At 38.6% G+C, this 25,433-nt stretch overlaps 1 protein-coding gene across 5 annotated transcripts in view; it reads right to left on the reverse strand.

The window, feature by feature from the left end:
* NPHP1 (nephrocystin 1) overlaps positions 1–25,433 on the reverse strand; it is a 54,466-nt gene that overhangs the window by 13,692 nt on the left and 15,341 nt on the right. For 3 of the 5 annotated variants that reach the window (XM_082743334.1, XM_082743337.1, XM_082743336.1), the window contains 10 exons: positions 24,028–24,128; positions 23,651–23,693; positions 22,487–22,574; positions 21,080–21,174; positions 19,578–19,706; positions 12,657–12,731; positions 10,549–10,659; positions 9,017–9,099; positions 6,557–6,633; positions 5,341–5,440 (listed from right to left, as the gene is read on the reverse strand). In XM_082743334.1, coding sequence (XP_082599460.1) covers positions 5,341–5,440; positions 6,557–6,633; positions 9,017–9,099; positions 10,549–10,659; positions 12,657–12,731; positions 19,578–19,706; positions 21,080–21,174; positions 22,487–22,574; positions 23,651–23,693; positions 24,028–24,128 — 902 coding nt within the window. The remainder of the gene's footprint in view (positions 1–5,340; positions 5,441–6,556; positions 6,634–9,016; positions 9,100–10,548; positions 10,660–12,656; positions 12,732–19,577; positions 19,707–21,079; positions 21,175–22,486; positions 22,575–23,650; positions 23,694–24,027; positions 24,129–25,433) is intronic. The other 2 variants (XM_082743335.1, XM_082743338.1) reach the window with 1 other exon arrangement.

The following is a 25,433-nucleotide window of genomic DNA, read 5'->3' on the forward strand; positions in this document are numbered from 1 at the left end:
CAGTGATTTTGCTAGAGGAACGGGTGTAACCTTCCTTCCATTTTTCCCTCTCCTCTCACAGACCCGCCTGCTCGGTCTGGCTGCCATCCTTGCCAGCTTGCGGTAGAGGCCTTCGTTCCTCCCACAGCCTGGGCGCTCCCTTCCTTCGACATGAGGCAGGACTGCTGCACTTTATTAGTTTTTTTTTTAGGGACATCCTCTGAATTTCCCAAATCTAAGATGGCCAGAAAGTTCTGGGCTCCTGAGTTTGGCTCAGTTGAAGAAGTAAAAATGTGCTTCTTACTGATCTCACAAATACACCAGCAAACTCTGATGGTGCAAGTGCAGTGAATGTAATCACGGGCCCCAGGCTAGTAACAGGATTACCTCATTTATTATTTAGAAACAATACAATGGAAGTGAAAGAGGAAAAAAAAATGGGAGACATCATAAAAGGCAAAGGCAAACAAACAGGTTTATGGCGAATTTATACATATGCATACAGCCTAGTTCTACAGACAGGTATTTTTTGGAATTCTGAACGCATGCACTGGGAATCTGGGTCGAAATTGAGCGCTTTTCCTCATCTGGGGCTTAAAAGCATGCCTTTGGCCAAATCACATCAGGGTAAAAAAACCCCATTGAAAAATGCCTCCAAAATCAGAATGGCACGTCTTGGGGAAACTGAAGGATCTCTTTGCTCCCTCTTTGCTCTCATGCTGAGAGGATCACCATGATTACAACTGTCTCCACGAAAGCAGTCCCACGGGCAGGATTCTGGTGCTATTTCTTTAGAAAGGAGACAAGTCTACGTGGGTTAATTTGCATTTTTGAGGGTCTCTGGATATCCAATGGTATGCACAGCAATGGTATGCCAGCAAGACTGCTGGCTGGTGAGAGGTTAGTATAAGCCAGCTAGCAAGGGCATGGGGGGAAAATGGGCGGGAGGGCAAACTCTCACTGGGCTTCCCACCCTTGTGTAGGCGCGCATTGTTGTATGTCGCTTGGCATAATGTTAAAAGCCTCTGTTCTTTCTCCTTAAAGCAGAGGAATCTGGCCAAAGAAAGGTGAAGTTCTTGAGCAAAGGTGGATGGGGAGAGAGGTGGGATGTACTTTTGAAGGAGAGGAGGAGGGCTGCTGGTACCATTATGTGCCTTCCTCTCCCAACCACTTGAAGGGGCTGAGATGGATCACCTCCAGGGTGTGCAGGCTCAGGGCAGAGATGCCCAAAAACACCCACGCTGGTGTCCAGTCTCTCACTCTGGACCCACAGCACAGCCCCCACATCACAGCACCTGGGCTCTGCAGGGAGGCGTGGGCCTCTGGATTCTCTGTGCCCATGGCCTGGTCTCCGTGAGAGCCAGCCCCAGCCTAGGCTGCACCAGAGAGTAGCCCCAAGCCAGGCATACACATTTCTGGATCACGCGAAGTAGAGTGGCAATGCTCAGGTCCCCCTCTGGACTGTGGGAGGAGAAAAGAGCACACACCAAGACAAGGTACAGGGATGTTAGGGACAGCAGGAGGCAGAGCAGAGGTCCTAAGAAGTACACTTTTACCTAGCAGGAAGATTTCCACTTAGAAATTCTTCAGCAAACATTTTTCGGGTACCTAGTATGTACTATGATCAAACAAGCACCTTGGTTCCTGGGGTTTGGAGGGCAAGGACTCGGGACCCCTCTCTGAGAACCAGCATACAGGGGCACCTGGGTGGCTCAGTGGTTTAAAGCCTCTGCCTTCAGCTCAGATCATGATACCAGGGTCCTGGGATCGAGCCCCGCATCTGGCTCTCTGTTCAGCAGGGAGCCTGCTTCCCCCTCTCTGCCTGCCTCTCTGCTTACTTGTGATCTCTGTCAAATTAAAAAAAAAAAAAAAAAAAAAGAATCAGCATAGAGAACATTCACTGCTTTGGAAGCAAGGGCCTGTCTACCTGACCTGTGTATAGCCCAGACAAATCTGATCTCTCGATTGTAAAAGTGTCTTGGAACCAGTATTTGGGGGCAAAGCAACACTATTAAGATCTGTGCTTGAAAGACACACTTGGGAGTACTTGGGGACTCTTGGAAGCTTACCAATGAGATGAGGAGTGGGAGGCTGCAGAAGCAGGAAGAATGAAGTCAAACAGGATTTTGGCTTTTCTTTTACAAAGACTGCTACTGTGCTTCTTTTTTTTAAATCTTGAAAAATAACAATTTTCCAAGGAAACACTGGCCAAAAAAGGGAATTTGCAAGTGCTATAAACATCCGGGGGTGAGGGGAAGGACAGTCAAGAGAATGAATAATATCCATGAACACATTATTAATGGTTATTGAAAGATTTAATGGTCAATACTAGAATTATAAAACACATTTCAGTATCAGATATAAGAACAAGGAATGGAAACTAGGAGAATGATCCAGAATGAGAAAGCAATAATTCAGGAGGCTATGTCATGTTTTCATCTATTACTCTGTTTCTTGGTAATCAGCAAACAAGAAGCAGGTCATGGCGGGACAGGTCAACTTCATCAGTTTCTGCTCCCAGGCCCTGCTCTTCCCTTCCACTCTTCTTGTCCACCATATGCCCTCTATACTTAGGTTCCTTTTCTCCATGGCTTCCTATCTTCACATGTGCACATCTCTCCCATCCTTCAAAGCCTGTTTCAAATCCCTCCTGATCTTACCAGCTATAGAGTCCATCTTCATTTAAACCAATTTTATGACATAACTGTACCATGGACCTGGAATTATATTTGCATTAATCTATACATATGATAATAATAGTAAATAACTACAGTTAACACTTACTGTGTTTTACTCTGTGCCATATCCTATAAAAACAATCTAGGTGTTTTATATACTTTCTTTTCATTGAACCTCATTATAGCTTCATGGAGTTGATATTATTATGCCCATTTAAAGATGGAGACATTGGGATCCTGAGAAAGATAGTTAAATAACTTGTTCAAGAGGCTACTGAGTTGGAAGGTGATAGATCTGGGAACCTACTAGTGTAAAAGTTCCTTGCAATATGGGGCGCCCGGGTGGCTCAGTGGGTTAAAGCCTCTGCCTTCGGCTCAGGTCATGATCCCAGGGTCCTGGGATTGAGCCCTGCAATGGGCTCTCTGCTCAGCAGGGAGCCTGCTTCCCTTCCTCTCTCCGCCTACTTGTGATCTCTCTCTGTCAAATAAATAAATAAAATCTTTAAAAAAAAAAAAAGTTCCTTGCAATAGGTGAAGGTGATTAAGAGTACATTTATCATGACGTATGGAATGTATGGAAGTGTTAAATCACTATATTGTACATCAGAGATGGATGTAGCACTGTATGTTAATTACACTGGCATTAAAACAAAAATCTAAAAAGAGCTTTATAAATCAATAAGAGAAAACTGATTAAAAAGTAAAATAAATTTTAAAAAGCCCCCTAAAGAAAATGCAAATTAAAACCACCATGAGATACCATTGCTCACTTACTAAAATTGCCATTATAGAAAAAAAATAGATAATACCAAGAATATGATTAATTGGAACTTTCATACATTACTGCTAGGAGTGTAAAATGCTATAACCACTTTGAAAAACAGTTTAGAAGTTTTTTATAAAATTAGAAGGACACGAGATGACCCAGCAATCCTGCTCCCAGGTATTTACATCTCTGTGAAATAAAGTCAGATGGCCACACACAAAAAACTCATATGTAAATATTTGGAGTGGCTTTACACATAAATGCCCAAACTCAGAAACAACCCAGATGTCTATCACTTAGTGAATGCACACAGGCATCATGATCTATCCATCAAATGAAACACTATTTAGAACAACAAAGAACAACTTCTGCTATATGCAATGGCACAGATGACCCTCCAGCGCAGCAGTATGCTGGGTGAAGGCAGGCAGACTCAGTAGGCTACATACTGAAGGACTCCATTTGTATGACATTCTGAAAAAGGCAAAACTACTTGGAATACAAATGGCCAATAGACATATGAAAAAATGTTCAGTATCACTTAGCATCAGGGAAATACAAATCAAAACCACAATGAGAAACCACCTCACACAGGTCAAAGTGTCTAAAGTTACCAAGTCAGGAAACGGCAGATGTTGGTAAGGATGTGGAGAAAGGGGAATCCTTTTGCATTGTTGGTGGCAATGAAAACTGTCGAGCCACTATGGGAAACAGTATGGAGGGTCCTCAAAAGTTAAAAACAGAGCTCTCCTATGACCCAGGAATTATACTACTGGGTATTTATCTCTGATTGAAAGGGGCACTTGCACGCTGATGTTTATAGCAGCAATGTCCACAATAGCCAAACTAGGGAAAGAGCCCAGATGTTCATTGACAGATGATGGATAAAGAAGATGTGGTGTGTCTGGGTGCGGTACATAAACAATGAACCTCAGAATACTGAAAAAAAATTAAATTATAACAAAAGAAAGAAAAAAATGATGTGGTATGTATGTATATACAATGGATATTGCTCTGCCATCAGAAAATGAAATCTTACCATCTGCAACAACATGAAAAGAACTAGGGGGTGTTATCAATCAGATAATCAGTGTTATCAATTATCGTACGATTTCACTCATACGTGGAATTTAGGAAACAAAACAGAGGATTATCGGGGAAGGGAGGGGAAGAAAAATAAGACAAAATCAGAGAATCAGAGAGGGAGACAACCATGAGAGACTTAACTACAGGAAACAAACCGAGGGTTGCTGGAAGGAAGGTGGGAAGGGGGATGGGGATAACTGGGGTCAGCCATTAAAGAGGGCACATGATGTGATGAGCCCTGGGGCGAGCATAGTTCTATGCAGCTGATAAATCACTAAATTCTACCTCTGAAACGAAAAAGTGAGAACTGAAAAGCAAAAACCAAACGGATGGGAAAGAAGAGAGGTGAGTGGCTGCCCGAGGCTGCGCCTGGGGAGTTGACCACAAAGGAGACAGCTGTTTAGAGTGAAGGGAATGTTCTCCATCTTGGTTGTGGTGGTAGTTACATGACTGTACACATTGATCAAGACTCAGAGAACTGTAAACCTAAAAAGTAAGTTTTATTGTATGTAAAATATACCTCAACTAACTTGATATTTAAAAAAAAAAAAATTTCCCTGACAATAGGATCATGGTTGTCAAGCTCAAATTAGCCAAGTTTCTCTACTATTTCTGACCAAATGTATCACTTGAGCTAACTAGTTAAACAAAAGAGTAAGCTGATTTGAATTTTCCTACCATTCCATTTCTTTTCTGATCCTTGGCAGATGAATTAAAGAGGAAAAAACTAACCAAAAAAAGTTGACCATGAAGGAGGAGAAGCCAAAGGCAGAGATGGTTTATAAATGCTAAAGGAACTCAAGTTTACTGTCCAGGTGAGTGGGTACCAACCTCAGCAAGTCTCTTGATCTTCTGTTCAAAGATCTCAGTTTTACTAGGAGTTGAGGCTGCCTTCTCATTGTCATCATCTGATGGAAAACACTCCCATGTGCTTAAAAAAAAAAATAAAAAATAAATCTCAAAACTTGAAGTGCTTGAGACAGTGAGTATAATAAAACAACATACTTTTTACAATAAAACAAAGATTTGGGGTAAAAAAAATCATAATTGTATGAAAAGGAGGAGTCCCTCACATACCCTGATTGAGCTGATAACAAGATAAGGCATGGCATTAAAGCCTCCCAGCCTCCCTAAGGATATGTGACAGGCCCCTGGAGCTACCACTACACCAGATGCATTGGCAGCATTGTTGCCAGGTTTTATAAAGGGGAAAAGGAAGTTTAAAAAGCATGCCCACAGGGGCGCTTGGGTAGCTCAGTCATTAAGCGTCTGCCTTGCGTTCAGGTCATGATCCTGGGATCGAGCCCTGCATTGGGCTCCCTACTCAGCGGGAAGCCTGCTTCTCCCTTTCCCACTCCCCCTGCTTGTATCCCCTCTCTCACTGTCTCTGTCAAATAAATAAATAAAATCCTAATTTTTTTTTTTTTTTTTAAAGCATGCCCAACTCCAGGTAGATCCAACTGCTTCCCAGGTCCCAAACCCTTTCCTGTTCAAGAAGGTGGGCCTGGCATGACCAGGGCAGCAACAATGCTATGAGTTCTAAGTCATGAAACAAGGAGAGTCCAAAATCTGTCAGGAGCTGAGCTCTGCAAGGCAAGGATCGTACCTGTCTCACTCTCCATTTTCCCATTATCTAGCACAGTGCCTGGCCAATGAATGTATTAAAAGATGCTCAATATTTATGGAAGGTAACTTGGCATGTATACCACAATTTGAAATGTCTATGTCTTTTAACCCAGCAACAGGCAACCTCAGAATTAGTCTATGTCATTAATTCTGTGCCGGTTGCAAGTATCAGCCCAGTGTTCAAAGAGAAGCATTAATCAACGGTCCTCAAGTTTACCAATTTCCTACATTAGAGTCTTGTATATGCTACCAAGAAAAGAAGCACTTAGATCAAAATAATTAGGATTTTACTGTCAAATGACTTATTTTTTAAAAATGTGAATTCAATAAAGAATGTTATACTTATTAGAATATACTTCGCTGATGCATAGTCTGTGTACTTTTTCAGGAAAGGAGAGAAAGCAATGCCTAATAGTTGTACCTCTTCTGGATATGGAAGGGTCCACTTCAACACCTTTTTCATAAGGGGTGCCACCATTCAAGAAGAGTTCATATGTTCTATGAAAGAATAGCAAAAATCACATGTTTTCATTTTGAAACAATGAAATCAGTAGTGAAATATTTTTTTAGCACAGATAACATGCCCAGACATTTATTTGTCTCATTGGTAAGTGAGAATGAAAGTTCTTGATTCCTCTAAATAAAGTTTTTTTTCTTTTAACTTTTAACTGTAGAAAATACATTTTCCCCATTAAAGTGAGAAAAAATAATTGATGCCATTAAAGTGCTTTGATTTTAATGACTTACATTAATGAATGTATTAATGATGTATTTTAAATATATTTTTCAAATGTTTAAATGGCATAGAAATGGTAAGTAAAAAAACAAAACAGGGGCGCCTGGGTGGCTCAGGTAGTTCAGCATGTCTGCCTTTGGCTCAGGTCATGATCTCAGGGTCCTGGGATCTGCCTAGTGGAGTCAGGCTCCCTGCTGAGTGGTGAGTCTGCTTTTCCCTTTTCCCCTGCCCCTTCCTCTGCTCTTGCTCTCTCAAACAAATAAATAAAACCTTAAAAGAAAAAACCCAAACCAAAAAAAAACCCCTAAAACATCCTTCCCCACATCCCCTCTAGTCTGGTAAGGCCCTTGCCCTACCTTTTTCTATGCAAATGCAAACAAATATATATACACAGTAGATCTCAAAACGGACATATTTTCTTTCAAAGTTGCATATTACCTAAGTATAGAAAGTAGAAAATAAAAGCTCTCTTAAATCCTACTGTGTTACTGCCTAGTTCTGTTCCTCAGAGGCAACCTCTGGGAACACCTTACACAAGCCTGCCCACATATGCACACGAATACAGTTTTTCATGAACAAAAGTGGAGCCACCGTACACATACTATTCTGTAACTTGCTTTTTCCATATAATAATATACACTGGAAATGTTTCTGTATCAATACATGGGCTTCTACCTCACTTCAAAAAATAGCTGTGACTTCCCTTTTGGAAAGATGGAGTAGACATCCTTTTCCCTCCCACCATTTAGAGCTAAAAACCCTAGACATTCTTAAAAACAAAACAAAACAAGACAAATTTAAATCACAAGCAGTCTGGACTTTTACATTCTGGGAGGGCGTGCCCCTCCCCCTCTCACGGGGATGATGTCGGAGCAGGACAAGTGGAATCTGAACTTTCACCTCTGCCCTGTGGTAAAGAGGCCATGCCTCGTAAAGAGGCCATTCCTCTTACCCCTCTTAAAGAGGGGTGTAAGCAGAAGTTATAGAAGGCAGGGAACATTGTCTAAATCAATCCTCATAATAACCGTTAGGGGTAGGAACTTTTACAATCTCCCATTCTGAAGAGGAAATTGGGGCTTGCAGGCAAGAAATCCGGAACCTGGCTTACAGTTATACAGACAGAGCCAGGGGCGAGCCCTGAATGGTATACTTCCAAACCCTGGATCTTAATTACCATCCTGATGACTGCCCATGTGTATCTCCTCTGTGCATTTGTCGTTTATATCTTAGACTTAGATTTTTTGTGTATGCCCATTTAAAAACTTGGACTGTGGTGGGTATTAAGGAGGGCACGTATTACATGGAGAACTGGGTGTGGTGCAAAAACAATGAATACTGTTACGCTGAAAATAAATTAAAAAAAAAACTTGGACTGTCTTTTTCTTACTCATTTTAGAGAACCCATTTTATATGAGGGATAAAAATCTGACCATTATGTATATAACACAGATATTTGGTACCCGTCTGCCTTTTGGTCTTAAATTTTAAATTCATTTACAGGGACTGCCATTACAATTTCAGTTTATCACCTATAGGAGAAAGGTAGAGTCACGGAGGACCTGGGGATCCTGGACTTAGCTTTCCCACTCTTTGGAGAGAATCAGGTTCTGTTTCAGCACTGTGAAATGTGCTAATACCATAGAAAATTACTTAAAAACATTTCCAACAGAGAGTAAACAACTTTTATTATTTGTTTGATTTTTTGTTTGTTTGAAAAAGAGAGAGAGAGAGAGAGCGAGGGAGCGAGCAGGGGTGGGAGAGGAACAGAATGAGAGGGAGAGGAAGAGAGAGAATCCCAAGCAGGCTCCATGCTCAGAGCAAAGCCAGATGCAGGGCTCAGTCTCACCACCCTGAGTTCATGACCTGAACCACAACCAAGTCGGATGGATGCTCAAATGATTGAACTAGCTAGGGCCCCTTGGGTAAACATCTTTCAAAATGCCTATTCTGTAAGTGGTATTTCTTCCTCTTTAAGATGACCCTGTTCATGCTGTTCTCATATATCACTCAAAGAACATTAAAACTTCTCCCCCAAGTTTTTGAAATACTAACTCATTATACACTCTGCAAACCCGACATATCCAGATTCTAAATAATGAATTTCTACAAAATTATTCATTTGGAAGGAATATATAGGCAACTTACTTCGCTGGAATAGGAATTCCACTGGCATCAAAAAGTTTAAGAAACACCCAGCCACAACTTAGTTCTCCTCTTTCACCGGTTGACTAGGAAATAAATAGGCAAAACTTACTATGTGAACCAGTCGAATTTAAAAGCACATACCAAGTCTTTTAAAGGGAACAAAATTAGCATTCACTTCTAGGACTAAAAAATTCTTCACAAGAAAATAAAGTAAAACACAGTGGGTCCCATTTTCCTTGCCGGCCAGATGGCAAAGGTAGTATGTAAAGTGAAAATCCTATCTTGTCAAATTACTTTTGAAAATCCCAGGGCACCTGGGTGGCTCAGTGAGTTAAAGCCTCTGCCTTCAGCTTGGGTCGTGGTCCCAGTGTCCTGGGATCGAGCCCCACATCGGGCTCTCTGCTCTGCGGAGAGCCTCCTTCCTCCTCTCTCTCTGCCTGCCTCTCTACTTGCTTGTGATCTCTGTCTGCCCAATAAATAAATAAAATCCAAAAAAAAAAAAGGAAGAAAGAAAATCCCTTAAACCTGACAATGTGGCAACTGCTGCTATTGTTTCTTGAATGATATAAACATTCTGTGGAATGATCTAAACCACATCAGTACTACATGGGACTATGCAGCTTTGTCTCAGTGAGAGATGGAATGCACAGATTAAATTATTTTTAATTTTTTAATCATCCACCAGATCTTTATCTCTACCTACTAAAGGCCACTGGGGACTTGCTTCGGGCCCTGCTCCCCTCTCCTGTCCTACCCACCCATAACATGGATGGGTGCATCTGCCTTAAAGAAATGAAAGGATAGTGTAATACTATCAATATAATAGCAGTTGGTTTTCTGGGTCACCTTGAGGCCAAGCATATATACTACACCTAGTGAGGTATTCTTAGAATGTGGAGATATTTAATTACTATCACGTCAAGTAGGTGAAGATGATTAAGAGCACATTTATTATGCCGAGCACTGAACAACGTACAGAACTCTCAATTACTATATTGTACGCCTGAAACTAATACAACATGGTATGTTAATTATACTGGAATTAAAATAAAAGACTTAATAAAATAAAAATAACTATCACAGACCCTCCTGGTTCAATTGTTTATATGACATGAGTTAATCCAATTTTCTGGTGCTCCCTTTATAAAAATTACCACTCTGACAGGTCCCTTAATTAGAGCTGTCAGTCACAAGGTTAAGTATACCCTGACCCTCTAGGATAGAGGTAAAACACTGTGGGAATGCCACTGAACATCTCTCATCACTTTCTGCAAAGTCTCATCCTTTTCAAATCTTCATTCTTTAAAAGCACTGAAGTTCCCTCAAGCTATACATATAAATATACTTTTATTGTAAGTGCTACTGAGAAAGCAGCACTATATATAAACTAAGAACCATAATTCCCATTCCTCAAGAGATTAAAATTTTATTACACACAAAAGCCTCAATTATTTTACTTGTAAATGTAGACTTTTTTTTTAAACTTCCCTTTCACTGATACGTTAGAAAGCGTTATCTTTCAACTGACATACATTGCGAATATAAGAAATTCCAAGTTCAAATAATATTCCAAGATCTGGAGATGAAGAATTGGATCTGATAAAACAATCGCCATCAAGCAAGCAAGGCAAGATGCCAGTAACCTGGAACAATAAAGAAAATGAAGTTACGAATAAAAATTTAAAATGGGAGGGAGGTTTCAGCTCTACTCATTTGTGCACAGTTTATAACTTTGCAAAATAATAATGGTCCTTTTAAAGGAAACAGAGAGCAGATGGATGGGACCTATCCACACCAATAATTTTACGTTAAAAAAATTTAAGTTTTGGGCACCTGGGTGGCTCAGTGGGTTAAGCCTCTGCCTTCTGCTCAGGTCATGATCTCAGGGTCCTGGGATTTAGCCCCACATCGGGCTCTCTGCTCAGCAGGGAGCCTGCATTCCCCTCGCTCACTCTCTGCCTGCCTCTCTGCCTACTTGTGATCTCTGTCAAATAAATAAATAAATAAATAAATAAATAAATAAAATCTTCAAAAAAAATTTTAAGTTTTATGTTGAGGGAAATACCTTTATCTTCATTCACTCTTTGGTGAGAATAGAGGCTAGTGTGAAACATGTACGGTACATAAGTCTGCAGAGGTGTTATAAAAATAGTTTGCATATATAATAAGATATGTATATTAATCCTTGTTTTTTGTAAACAGAACCAAAATTGAAGACTTCATACACACATTTGCTCAACTTTTCCAAGGTGTGCCTTGCAAATTTTCCTTTCCTTTCTCTTTCGCTCATTCCTTTTCCTCTCTCTGGACAACCACACCCCTCTGTCTTGCCTATAAAATTCTCCCCAGCCCTCAAAGTCTGGTTTCTCTTCTACAAAACCTTCCCTGAGCCTGATGATTGGAATTAAGGTCATCCTCCCCTGCGCTTTCACAACCCTTGGGAGCCCTGCAACCATGACATTTTGCCCTTGTGGTGGTTATCAACACACCCCACCCCCACAAGGCTATTCTAAGGATTAAATGAGATCATACATCATGCCCAGGAGGCCCTACCACCATGCCTGGCACATAGACACAGCTCCATAAAGACAGGTTATTGTTATCATAGCCATATATGTTTCTTCTCTACCAACATGTAAGTTCCCACAGAGCCTAGGAAGAATGTCTTGCACCTAACAGATGCTTAATTTCCCTCAAAAAGGAAAAATTTCTTAATATTTATTCTTCCAAACAGTTTGTTTTTACATCCAGAAAAAAATTAGAAAATTCAACCCTAAATGCTTCAAATACACAGAGATGCACCTTCAGAACTGTGAGGCATTATGCCGAGATACAAGCAGCAGGGTGCTTCGATCAAACTGGACTTTCAGGAGATGTATGACAGGCAAGCATGGGCACATGCAGCACACACACCGGGTGGCTGGGCCTCCTCTATGCCCTGTGCCCTCTCTTTGAATCCCTACTGCTTGAAGATCTTCAGATGCAGTAAGAGAAAGGTTCATGGAGGGTTTTTAGGGTGCAGTGCCCCAAGGGAATTAGTTATGGGAAATGAATACTAAAGTCATGAAACTTTAGAGGTAGGAAAAAAGTAAAGTAAAATAAACCAGAGACAATAAAAGAACGTCTAGATATCAAATCTTCATGTTCAAATACATCTATGTCATAGAGACTCTGAGGTTTGAAGTCCCCTAACCTCATTCCAGTCTTTTTTTTTGTTCCAGGCTTGACAGTGCCTGGATATAATGTACCAGCCCCGGGCGTCACCCTTGATTTTATCTGAAGAAAGCCCAGCTTTCATTAGCACGGTTGATTTCATTTGTGAAAAACACTTCCTAAATTTATCTCTCTGTTTTCATTTTCATCAGGGGGCATTTCCTAGAATTGAACCCCAAAATCCACGGAATGAGATGATTCATAGGAATTATTACTCTGATGAGTCAGAAACAAAAGTAATTTTTATGGAAGTCTTCAAGGAATATTAATCTAAAGATTCAAATCTGGCCCCATATATTCTGTGCTTAAAATAAGTACATTGTTTCAGGGATACACATGGACAGATTTGCTTCAGAAATTAATTGCCTATCACTTAACAGGTAAAAGATGTTCACGTTTCATTCCATTCACTTAGCAGATTCCTTACCTGGGGAGAAAAGGTCCACGTTTTGGGCTTTTTAGGTAGCCATGTGGCTCTGACTGTGTGGATATTGCTCAGAACCTGAAACAAGATTTCCTTATTAGAGATGATGTTGTATAGAGCACTCTAAAACATCCTCGCTTCTAGGGGTGCCTGGCCGACTGGGTAGGTTAGGCATCTGATTTCTGATTTGGGGTCAGGTCATGATCATAGGGTCCTGGAATCAAGCCCTGAGTTCCAGGCTTGGGTGGGATGGTCTGCTTGAAGATTTTTCTCCATTTCCCTCTGTCCCTCCCCACTGCCATCTAAAATAAATAAAATTTGAAAAAATTTAAAAAGAAAAAACCCCAAACTGTTCACCACTTTTACAACCCAAATAGTTAACACTGAACAGGCCCCATACTGTGCAGAGCCGAGGGCCTCCAGGGGATTCTTTCACTTCTTAGTTTGTGCAACTCTGTGACTGTTTTCTTTTTACATCAAGGACATACAGAACTTTAAAAATGAGTAACAAAAAGCTATTGTGGCACTAATTTATAAAATAACAAAAGAAGTGATAAATTCAGACTCAGATCTTGGCACTAGTAATAAATTATAGTAAGTGGAATATTTACTATCTGGAACAGGTTTATCAGAAAAGGAAGTGAAATTCCAGATACAAATGACCTTTTAAGAAATGTGACCCAGCATAGCATTTTATGGTAGCCCATCACCCTGCAACTAAGGACAGATAATGCTGATAATAGCTCAGATATACAGCCTCAGTTTTCTTCAAGATCTCCAGCCGCATACGTTATAGTCTTCCTGAGACTTATCTCTTGTAAAATGCTACTGTAAGAAGTCTGTCCTACAATGTACAAAAAGCAATGAAATACAAAAGAAGCAAAAACTGAAGAGTTCAAATTCCACAAAGATATGGCTAAAATTGCCATCTTCCAAAGAAAGAGAAAACATAAAATTTTTGTTTTATTTTATTTAAGTTTATCCATTTATTTTAAGTAATCTATACACCCAATATGAGGCTTGAACTCATGATGCCAGGACCAAAAGTTGCCTGCTCTTCTTCTTCTCCTTCTTTTTTAAGATTTTATTTATTTATTTGACAGAGAGAAATATCACGAGTAGGCGGATAGGCAGACAGGGAGAGAGGGGGAAGCAGGCTCCCTGCTGAGCAGAGTCTGACCCTGAGATCATGACCCAAGTCAAGGGCAGAGGTTTAACCCACTGAAACATCCAGGTGCCCCAAAAGTTGCATACTCTTCTAACTGAGCCAGCCAAGTGCCCCTACAATTTTTATTTTAGGTAACAGTATTTTAGTATAGCATCGTTAAAACTAAGCTTTAAAAATAAGTAGATAGGGGCACCTGGTTGGCTCAGTTGGTTAAGCGACTGCCTTTGGCTCAGTTCATGATCCTGGAGTCCTGAGATTGAGTCCCGCATCAGGCTCCCTGCTCGGCAGGGAGTCTGCTTCTCCTTCTGACCCTCCTCCTTCTCATGCTCTTTCTCTCATTCTCTCTCAAATAAATAAATAAAATCTTTTTTGATGTAAAATTTGATATAATGAAATTTACAAGCCTTATTTTTATTTTATATGTAATGCCCAATAAGGAAACATGAAAACAGACTGGCTAGGAATCATAGGTCCTGAAGAATGACTCAGTGAGTGCTGTCAATGGAGGCCTAGTGAGGAGCCTGAACTTCTACTAGGGCTCCAAGGTCAGGAAGCACATTGTCCTCCCAGGGGTGTGAACAGAAGCCAAGTGGGGAACCTGGACTTCCATTCTCACTTGGAGTAGTGAGGTGGCACCACCTTCCCTTGATAGCATGGTGTCAGAAGCGTGCTAAAGTGAAAATTAAAATAAGATCCAGAAGCTCCTAACACCCACAATGTCCAAGATCCAATAAGAAGAAAAAAAAAACAACAATCATCATACCACTAATCAGGAAAATCTCAGCTTGAATGCGAAAAGACAAATGTTGGAATTACCTGACAAGCATTTTAAAGCAGACACTGAAAAATACTTCAGTAAGCAACTACAGACATGTCTGAAAAAATGTAAAATACTGAAGAAATACAAAATGTCAAGAAAGAAATAAGGAAATCTCAACAAAGAAATAGAAGATAAAATGAAGAACCTAGTGGAAATTCTAGAACTGAAAAATATAATAACCACAGTTAAAAACACACATGTGCACAAACACACAACTCGCTGGACAGACTCAAATGCTGAATAAAAAAGAGAGAAAAGAATCAGTGAACTTGAAGATAGGAAAATAGAAATTATGCATTCTGAACAACTAAGATAAAATCGATGGAAAAAAGTAAACAGAGCCTCAGGAACTGGTGGGATTATAACAACAGATCTCACACTCATGTCATCAGAGTCCTAGAAAAGAGTCTGGAGCTAGGAAAGTGTTCAAGAAAATAATGGCTAAAATATCCCCAAGTTTGGCAAAGGACACAATCCTACAGTTCAAGAAGCTGAGCAAACCTTAAACAGGATAAACCCAAGAAATCCATGCCCAAGGACAAGTACAAAAACTAGACACACATTTCTTAAAAGCAGTGAGAAATAACACTTAGATTTACCAACAGGGAAACCCATTCTAGTGACAGTGGATTTCCCATCAGAAACCACAGAAGGAAGTGGAACAATATTTCTCAAGTGCTTAAAAAAAAAAAAGCCAGAATTCCACATTTAGTGAAAATATTCTTCAGGAATGAAAGGGAAACAAACATTCTTGGATAAAGTAAAACGAAGAGAAATTGTAGCTGACATAAAGAATGGTTAAAGGAAATTCTCTAAACAGGATATGATCTTTGAACATCAGGAAGGAAGGAAGAACAATGAAAGGAGTAAAAGTGACAGTAAATACCCTCTTGAGTGTTCTAAATTATGCTTAACTGTTGAAGTAAATACAATACTGTGTGATGTGGTTGTCAGTGTATGTAGCCTTTTAATAACAATGCTTTTTAAATGGAACTAGTGAAGTCCTGTTAAGTAAATAGCAATGAGTATTTATGTAACTATTAAATATCTTCTAACACTTGTCCATTGGAAATCCGATATAAATTAGTTACATAAATTCACTTCTACTACTTTTAAATGAATCACTTCTATTATTTTGATTTGTTACTTAAATAAAATTTCAATCTTTAGTTTCTCATAAATGAGACTAGGAAGAGCTAAAGTAAAGTATCAAACCAGATCTGAGCAAAGAAGGCAATTCATCTTTTCTTGGTCATTGATGACACCTACTGGCTTCTTAGTGGCAGTGGCTTTTTACAGGGCGTGTAGAAATGAGGGAGGGATCACTATAATGGCACAAGCACAGAAAAAAAGAAAGGCACTGGGAGCAGGAAGTATACTCAGCACACGCAAAGCTAAACCCAAACTCCTCCAAACCAGATGGGCTCCTGATGTTCCTATCTCATTGAATGTCACGGCCATCCACCTAGATGCGGGTCATGGTGGACACCCCACTCTTCCTCACTCACCATTTCCAAGCCATTACCAAATTGTGATTTTTACAGTCTAAATATCCTTCCGGCCATAGTTCTCCTCTCCATTTCTACCTCCCTAGTCTAAGTTCCTAGCCTCATATCTCATCTATCCACACGTGACATGTTCTATGTATGTTCTAAGTGCTTTACTGGTTATATTAACTCATTTCATCCTCACAGCGGCCCCAAGAGATGTGTGCCAGATGTCAAAGGGAAAAGAGCAAGGCCAAGTAATCTGGTCAGGGTCTTACACCAGGCTGGTGGAACCACAGTTAAACTGGGGCAAATGGCTCCAGATTTGGGGTTTTTTTTTGGAGATGACATGGCTGCCTTTTGACCAACACACTTTGCCATAGCCCCTAAATTGTCTACTCATATCTCTTCTGGACCCCCTCTAATTCATCTCCAAAGAAGAGCCAGAGATATTCCTAATGCATAAATCTAAAACTATATCACTTCCTCCAATGACTTTCCCTGTTTTTAGGAGAAAGACAAAACTCCCTCACATCAGGGCTTACAGTGTCTTACACTGTGCTCCTTCCTGACATCTCCCATTTCATTCCGTCCTACACTTCCCCTTGTTCTCTCCACTCGGCCACACTGGCCTTCCCTAAGTCGTTTCCCACTAAGGCCTTTGCCTGTGCTGCTCCTTTGGCCAGGTTCACACACCCCTTTCCTTTCACCTTCTTAAGGCCTACTCATCCCTAGATCCCAACCCAAGCATCATCTTCTCAGGAGGGAGCTTAGACTATCAATTTGAAAATTCTTTTCTAATGTAACTAGAGTTGTAAATTTCCACCTAAACAATGCTTTATCAACACTCCACAAATTATGTGACTTGTTTTCACTTTTTGTTCAGCTCCATTATTTTCTAATTTCCCTGGAAACTTCCTTTTAATCCATTAATTTCCAAACATTTAAGGATTTTTTTCAGTTATCTTTCTGTGACTGATTTCTAATTCAATCCCACACAATCAAAGACGATTCATTGTATGATTTCAATTCTTTTACATTTGTTTAGGGCCATCTCTCTTGGCAAATGTTCCACAAGCACTTGAAAGAATGGGTACTTTACTATTTGGGGTGAACTGCTATACAAATGTTTATTAGATCCAGTTTGTCGATGGTGTTAATTCAGTTCTTCTATATACTTACTAATTTTGTTTGCTTGTTCCACAGTTTCCTGAGAGAGAAGTGGTAAGTTTTCAACTATAACTATGGCTTTGCCTGTTTCTCCTTTCAGTTTATCAAGTTTTACTTCATGTATTTTGAAGCTCTATAGGTATATACATATTTAGAATTATTATGTCCTCTTGGTGAACTGTCTCTTTTATCATGTAATGTGTTTCTTTATTCCTGCTAATTTTCCTTCTTCTGAATATTACTATCTTTTTGAATTGTCTACCCTTTTCATCCTTCTCCTTTTAGCCTGCCTATATTTATTATAGTTAAGGTGGGTTTCTTATACATTTATAGAAATGGATCTTTCTACATATACATATTTAGTTGGCTCTCTCTCACTGTGATTTTAACTTGCATTTCCTTGAGGACTTCTTATATGTTATATACATATCTTTTTATGTCTCTTGGTTTTTGATATATTTGTTTAAGTGCCTGTTCTCAAGTCTTCTGCCAATTTAAAAAACTGAGTTGTCTTTTTTCCCTTGGACATCCTTGATTTGTTCCTGATCTTAGGGGGAAAGTATTCAAAATTTCACCAGGAAGTATGATGATGTCAGCTTTAGTTTTCTCTTATTGCCCTTTACCAATTTGAGGAAGTTCCCTTCTGTTCCTACTTTGTTGAGAATTTTAAAAAAATTATGAATGGGTATTGAAATTTGTCAAATGCCTTTTCTATATCTTTTGAGATGACCACGTAACTTTTCTACTTTAGTTCTGTTAATATGGCAAATTACAATGATTTATTTTCAAGTGTTAAATGTTGGTTACACAATTATGTACAACTGAATTCCTGAAATAAACTCCAGTTAGTCATGATACAGTGTCCTTTTTATATATTGCTAGATTCAATGTGCTAATATTTTGTTTAGGGTTTTAGTGTCTACATTCATGAGAGATACTGGTCTTATAATTTCGCTTTCTTATAATGTCTTGTTATGTGTTGGTATCATGTTTTTCTTGGCCTTATGAGTTGGGAAGCATTTCCTCTTTATCTGTTCTTTGGAAGAGTTTATAACTATTGCTATTATTTCTACCTTAAATGTTTAGAGAAATTCACCAGTGAAGCCATATGGGCCTAGAGTTCTCTTTGTTGGAAGATTTTTTAATTACACTTTCAATTTTTTTAAACAGAGGTTGCAACTTTTCTATTTCTTCTTATGTCAGTTTTGGTAAATTATGATTTTCAAGGCATTTAGCTATTTATCTGCACTGTCAGTTTATTGGCATAAGGATGTTTATGATATCCCTGTATCATCCTTTTTTTTTTTTTTCCTGTATCATCCTTTTAATGTCTGTGGATCTGAGATGAGATCTCCATTTTCATGTCAGATAATGATCATTTGTTTTCTTTTTCTCTTTTTAAAATTTCTTTATCAGTGTTAATAAGCATTTTTCAATTTTGTAATCTTTTCAAAAAATAAACTTTTGCCTTTTAAAATTTTCTCTTTCATTCACCTGTTTTCTATTTCATTAAATTCTACTCTTTTTTGGCATATTAATTTAGGTTTGTTTTATTTAAGCTTAGTTTTTTTTTTTCATTGAATTCTACTCTTATCTCTAATATTTCCTCCATTCTACTTTCTTCTGGTTTAACTCACTCTTCCTTTTCTAGCCTCTTGAGTTGGTAGCTTAGATCACTGATTTTAAATCCTTATTTTTGTCTATTCAGTTAAAGCTATAAATTTCCAGCTAAGCACTGTATTTAAGCTGTATCTTATAAACAAATCAATTAATTTTTAAAGAGTCATCGAGAGTCTTTGGTTCGGGGTAAAAATATTCTCTTAGGAATTGGGGAGGAGTGAAATGGAAAAGGACACAAAAAAACTCTGTAAGGCAATGGTAACACTCCATATCTTGATTTGGGTGTTGGACATACAGGTATGTACATTTGTCAAAAGCATAATACTCTGTACACTCAAGACTTGAACCATGTATAATACTAGAAGATCAACATCAGTACCTTTTTCATAAGGCTTCAGAGGAGTTAACTGTGATAGATACATATGAACATCATGCACTTAGCAACAGAAAGAGCCAGGAATTAAGCCTATGTCATCAGAACCCTCATTCTACCACATATTATTTTATATGTATACACACGTATATACAGCGAAAGAGAAAGAGAAAGAGAAGGGAGACAAAGACACAGACATACCCCAAGCAGTACATGTTCAATATGTGGCTTTAAGAAAATTATCTTTCCAACTGCTGTGAACTGATTTACTCCTCAGTAAACTCACCTTATTACCATCAAATAGACAGAGGCGTACATGTCTACTGAGAACCTGGATGCTCATTCCTGGAAGAGGAATCATTTTACAGCTCCAGAGGGTCAGAATGAATGAAACACGACTTGGTCTTGACCTAATCTATGAGCGAAATTATTTATAAAAAAGGTTTATTTTATGGTTTATAAGACAAATTCATTTTCAAGGCATCTTTTATAAATACTTAAAATGTACATACAATAAAAAAGGATGAAAGAAAAAAAATTATACCTAAATATATATATGAAAAGTTCCAACAGTCTGTTCAACTTAAAATAAAAACCTTAGGTAAATTTTCCATAAACCTTTATATTTGAAATATTTGCATTTTGGGGGTAAATACACAAAAATCATAATGAAAAAATAGTACAATCAGGTAAAATGGAGGATGTGACTATGGAATCAGTGCATTCCGGCTTCTTACACAGATGTTTTGACAGAATGCACTGACCGTTGGATAAGATTATTCAGTTCTATTTCACAAGTATAGTTCAGAAGGTCAATGAATAAATTGGCAATCAGGTTTCTTATTTAAAAACATCTTCAACTCTTAAAATTCTGCTTTATGATCATTGGCCTTTTCATTCAAAGACCTTATATCATGGAAAAAGTAAGACAATATCTAACAGTTTGCAACATTTTCAATTTAAGAAATGAGAGCTGAATATTTAGCTCTCTGGGTACAAGTTCATGACATTGAATGCCATTATTCAAGTACTAGTACACTAAGCAGACCAAACACAACGTCTTTCCTGACTTTCAATAAAAGATACTTCACACTAAGAAGGCCCCAGGCAATGCTCAGGGTGAGAGGGGAAAGTTCTATACCACCTCTCCCCACAAAACCTAAACATATTGGTCCCCTTTTATTCTTCCCTTGAGGCTCTGAGAGAGGAAGGGAGAAAAGGCAGAAGGTAAACAAGAAAGAGAGTGATATACTCTAATGTGGTTCATATCTGCTAAAAAGGAGGAGAGTGTAATTATATATCCAGAGTATTTCTTACTTCAAGTACTCAGGATACCAGGAATCTTTTACCCTAAGCTATCCCCAAAAAAGTATAATTATAAAAATCTTTCAACTTTCTCATTTCCATTTAATTAAAAAAAATTATCACTACTAGTGATATTGGCTAACATTTATTAAGTTATCATGTGCCAGACACTGTTCTAAGCCCTCCACACATATAATATAATTCTCATAATAACCCTATGTTAGAGGTATTATTATCATTTCCTTTTATACAGATGCAAAGAATGAGTAAGAGACATACCTCCTATTACTTCTTTTGTAATATGGAAGAAGAGAGCAACAGTTTTGTTGTCTTAGTAATAAAATGATCACTGAATAATTAAAAATTAAAATAGAGAAAATTTTTTTATTTTCTAGAATGCATTAATCAATTTACACGTTATCTGTATTGCAGCCATAACCAAATCTGGAAAGGTATAATTCTGTCGATAGCAACCATACTCACAGTGCCTGTTTTAGCATCCCACATTAGATCCCTGAAGGCCAGTTGTGAAGGAGTGAGCTCTGGCTGTAAGAAGTAACTTGCTCGAAACTGATTCCCTGAGAAAATAATTTTTCCTTTATTTTTTTACAAAGAAAGGGATGAAATACAAAGCCAAAAATGTATAATGTTATGCAACAAATTTAGGAAATAGACATCCAAAATGTCAAGTTGCCTACTAGGAACTTGCTTGTAAGACATGTATGGCAATGGCGATTTCCTTACTGGTAAGAACAACGGTAGAAAAAGTAAAGACAGAAGCACATAAGAGCTGATCTTAAAGTAGCTTTAAGAAAGACCTTAAAAACTTTTAGGCCAACAGCATGCCCTGTGATAAAGATGATCCATTCAAATATTTTTGTAAAAAGCAGAAAATGTATAAACACTCTTTAGAAAAATATATGATTATTAATTTTACTTAACACAAAACCATTATTATACTGTTTTCTCATACTTCAGTATGAAGAATAAGGTTTACAAAATCATTTATTCATTTGAGAAATAATTTCTGAGTTCCCGCTGTGTGCTAGGCACTCTGCCAGGACCTGCAAATACATATGTGAATCAGAGAAATACGGCCCCTGTCATTTACAGTTGGGTGGGGGAAATAATTAAAAAAAAAATAAGTAGAAGAGAGAATAAAAAAATTATAAACTAACTTAGACCCATAAAGGGTGCTCAAGTGGAAGGGTATGACTGAAAGAGCGCATCTCTTGGAAGATGGAATTCCCTGGGCTGCAAAGGATGAGAAGTTGCTGGACATGCAGGGAGGGCTGAGAAGAGCCTTCCCGGCCGAGGAGCCTCAAAGCAGCCTTTCCACAGATAACTCAACAACTCAGGATATATAGGAGATCCTCCCCCAACATCATTTCTCTTTAACGAGCTTATGGACAAATGTTGTTAAGTACAGAAAAATCCAAGAATAAATAAGAAAACAGAAAAGCAAATGGATAATAACTCTTCAGAAAAGTCTTTGGTCAAAGAAAAGGAGAGAAAGGGAGGCTGTGGCTAACGTGGGATAGGGTGAGAGGAGCTGGGTCTGAAGGGTATCAGGCATGCTCGTAGACTGGTGAGGGCAGGAACCAGTAAGGGGAAGGTGGGCTGAAGATACACAGAAGGGCTCATAATTAAAACAGTCATATTTTTGAAATAAAGCAAAGGGTCTAGAAGCCAGAGCACAGGTAAACACACCGGCATCTGACAGGATCAGGGAAGGATCTGCCCTAGGAAATAAAAAGGAATAGAGGAGTACCAAAGAGATGTGATATTCAACAACTTTTTAAACAGCTTATTTTGGCTAAAATAATAACATTAGACATAAAACTTCGCTGCTTAACTACAAGCTTGTGGTGGCTCAGCGGCAACTGTTACCTTCCTCCAGAAGCTGGAAGAGTGTGGAGGGCCTGAACCCTGCAGGAATAGCTCCCATTGTGGTCAACACATCAACAGTGTTTATCTGCTGAAGACAGTAAAGACAAAAAACTGAGTTGTTTCCTCACCTCCATAATACTTTCTCTTATCACTATAGCAACGATGATGCAGAAAAGGAAAACACGAACATGCAGACTTCAGTGGACAAATACAGCAATTTGAGCCCAAAGTCCAGAGGATGCCATCCATCACTGAATCCTAGTAGCTTCCAAGAACCTCAGCCCCATGCAGTGCCTGGTGGGCAGAGCTCTGTGCTCCAGACCAGGTGCTTCCTGTACATCTTTCATCAAAATGTCCCTATTCTGGTCCCGCCCTGTGGTGTACTGCCACGTAACAAATGAGTGAACATCAGAAACTGATATGCATTGAAGAATTCATGGCCTTTTTGTATATGTGTACATACACATACATACATACACATGAGCATGTCCATGTAAGCGATTTAAGCGATAGGTAGGGTAAGAGGTCAGGAAGCATACTGACTAAACTATTAATGGTGATTAGTTATGGGAGGGAAGGAGTGGATTTTCATTTTGTTATGGAACTCTTTGAAATGATAGGAATATGGATAATTTACTTTCTTGAGCTTTTTGGAATTTTTTTAAAAAAAGATTTTATTTATTTGACAGAGAGTGACGCAGTGAGAGAGGGAGCACAAGCAGAGGGAGAGGGAGAGGGAGAAGCAGGCTTCCTACTGAGCAGGGAGCCCGATGCGGGGCTCGATCTCAGGACCCTGGCATCATGACCTGAGCTGAAAGCACTTAATGACTGAGCCACCTAGGTGCATCTGGAATTTTTCACATTAACGGAATTTAACATCAGCCCTTTATCCAAATGATAGAAAATTCAGGCAGAATCAACAAGATACAGTTGCAAGCCCTCAAATCTACTTTTCTTATAGAAAAGGCCTAAGGAGAAATACTACTTGGAGCACGGCTTATTAAGCCAGAGCCATATGATTTATGCTCTGTACACTCCATGCCTTGTACCCTATTTAAGACCCAATGTTATCTTCTACAGTCTCCACCCTGTTTTGATTCTGCACTCTATCAGAACTGTTAGGTAACAAAACATGACGTCATTAACAGAACAGGTGATACCAACCTCTGAGATAGCTTTTCGTACAGCACTCCAGTGAGAATCAGTTCTGGGGGAGCCAAAATAGCGAGGTGAGTGCACAGACAGCTCATGCTTATTGACTCCATTTTGGAGCATCATCAATCAAAGCACAAAGCACTTAATTGTCAATAAGTTCTAAAAATTTACAAGTCTCTAAATGAAACCTAGAAAGAATAATATCATACACGAAAAATAATGATGAAATTAAATTAGTACTGATCTTTAAGCAAATAGTAACACAAAAAAGCACTGTTCTCAAACTGTAAATTGTCTCGGTTTCAAAAATTCTTGAATTGTTTACAACAGTAAAAATAAACAAAAAGTTTCTTAAACTCACTCTGATATCCTCTCACACCTTTTACCTTTGTTTAACTTCTTCCCCCTCTGCTGTTTGGTCCTCCACCTCCACATCTTCTTCGCTGCCTTCTTCACTTGAGTCTTGGCCACCTTCTTTATTATAGGGCTGGAAAATTATCAAAATATAAAGTGCTTTTTACCTAATGCAAAAATCAACCAATAAAAATATTTTCAGAAAGGCTCAACTATAGGTGGGAATATATGCAATGGGTTTATCAAAAATCTGTGGGAAAAAGATTTCAACATATTGTCAATAACTTCATTATCTGAAAAAATTACAAGGACAGAGATAGAGAGCAAGTTTAATCAAAATAAATTCCCAGTGGAATTTATTACAATGAATAAAAAAAGAAGGTAGAAATAAAAGAAGTTGGAAATGTTAAAGTGTTAAGAAAAGTGTTAGAAGAAAGTAATGTTGAGATAGGGATGTCCTTGCCAATTATAATACCAAAACCAAAAATCATAAACGGAAACACTGACAGACTTAGCAACATAAAATATAGACTGGTTCTAAGTCAACAAAGAAAATACCTGTCACAGATTTCCAAGGCTTAATACCCTTAGTCTGAAAATATTATGATACTCTTATAAATCAGTACAATTTAAACAAATCTGTTAGAAAAATGGTCAAAAGAACTGAAAAGGCAATTTACAAAGAAGACGTAGAAATGGTCATAAAGTGTATGAAATGATGCTCTACCTTATTAGCAGTACAATAAATGCAAATAAAAACAATAACGGGCCTCTTTCTTGCCTACCACACTGGCAAAAGGATAAATGGCAGCCATCCAAAGCTGCACACATCACACATCACAAATCCATGTGTGGGGAAAAAGTACTCCCAGATGCTGGGGGGGAGGAAACAAACAAGCATGACTTTTCTGAAAGGCAACATGGCAAACTAAATGAAAATAAATGTGTAAATCTTTTGAACCAGCAATAAGCACCCAGAAATATGTCTGAGGGCGATAAACCAGACAAACCTACAAAGATGTCTGTGTTGACTGATCACAACACAGGTTGCTGGTTGTCTCCCACCTAATCTCTTCTTTTCTAACAGAATCCCTGATTTTAGCAATGAGCCAGCTAAAAGTCTACATTTTTCAAACCCTCCTTGTGTCTAGGTGTAATAAGAGACTCAATTCTGATCAAGGAGATATCATTGGAAGTTTTGGGTATAAATTTTAGGAAACTGTCTTAAGAAGATAGCAGCTCATACCTTTTGGTCTCTTATTCCCCTTCCTTCTTTCGCTTTTTCAAATCATTGAAAGATCTAGTAGCCAACTAATCTATCTCTTTAGATAACCCTTGGAAGACCTGTCTCCCACTTAATTACAGAGTAAAATATTAGATGGTCCTTCACCAACCCTTCACTGCCTTTGTCCATACTTCTTCCATGCACAAGAGAAAT

This window comes from Mustela nivalis (assembly GCF_964662115.1).
Source record: "Mustela nivalis genome assembly, chromosome: 8".
In the NCBI taxonomy this organism is placed as follows: Eukaryota; Metazoa; Chordata; class Mammalia; order Carnivora; family Mustelidae; genus Mustela; species Mustela nivalis.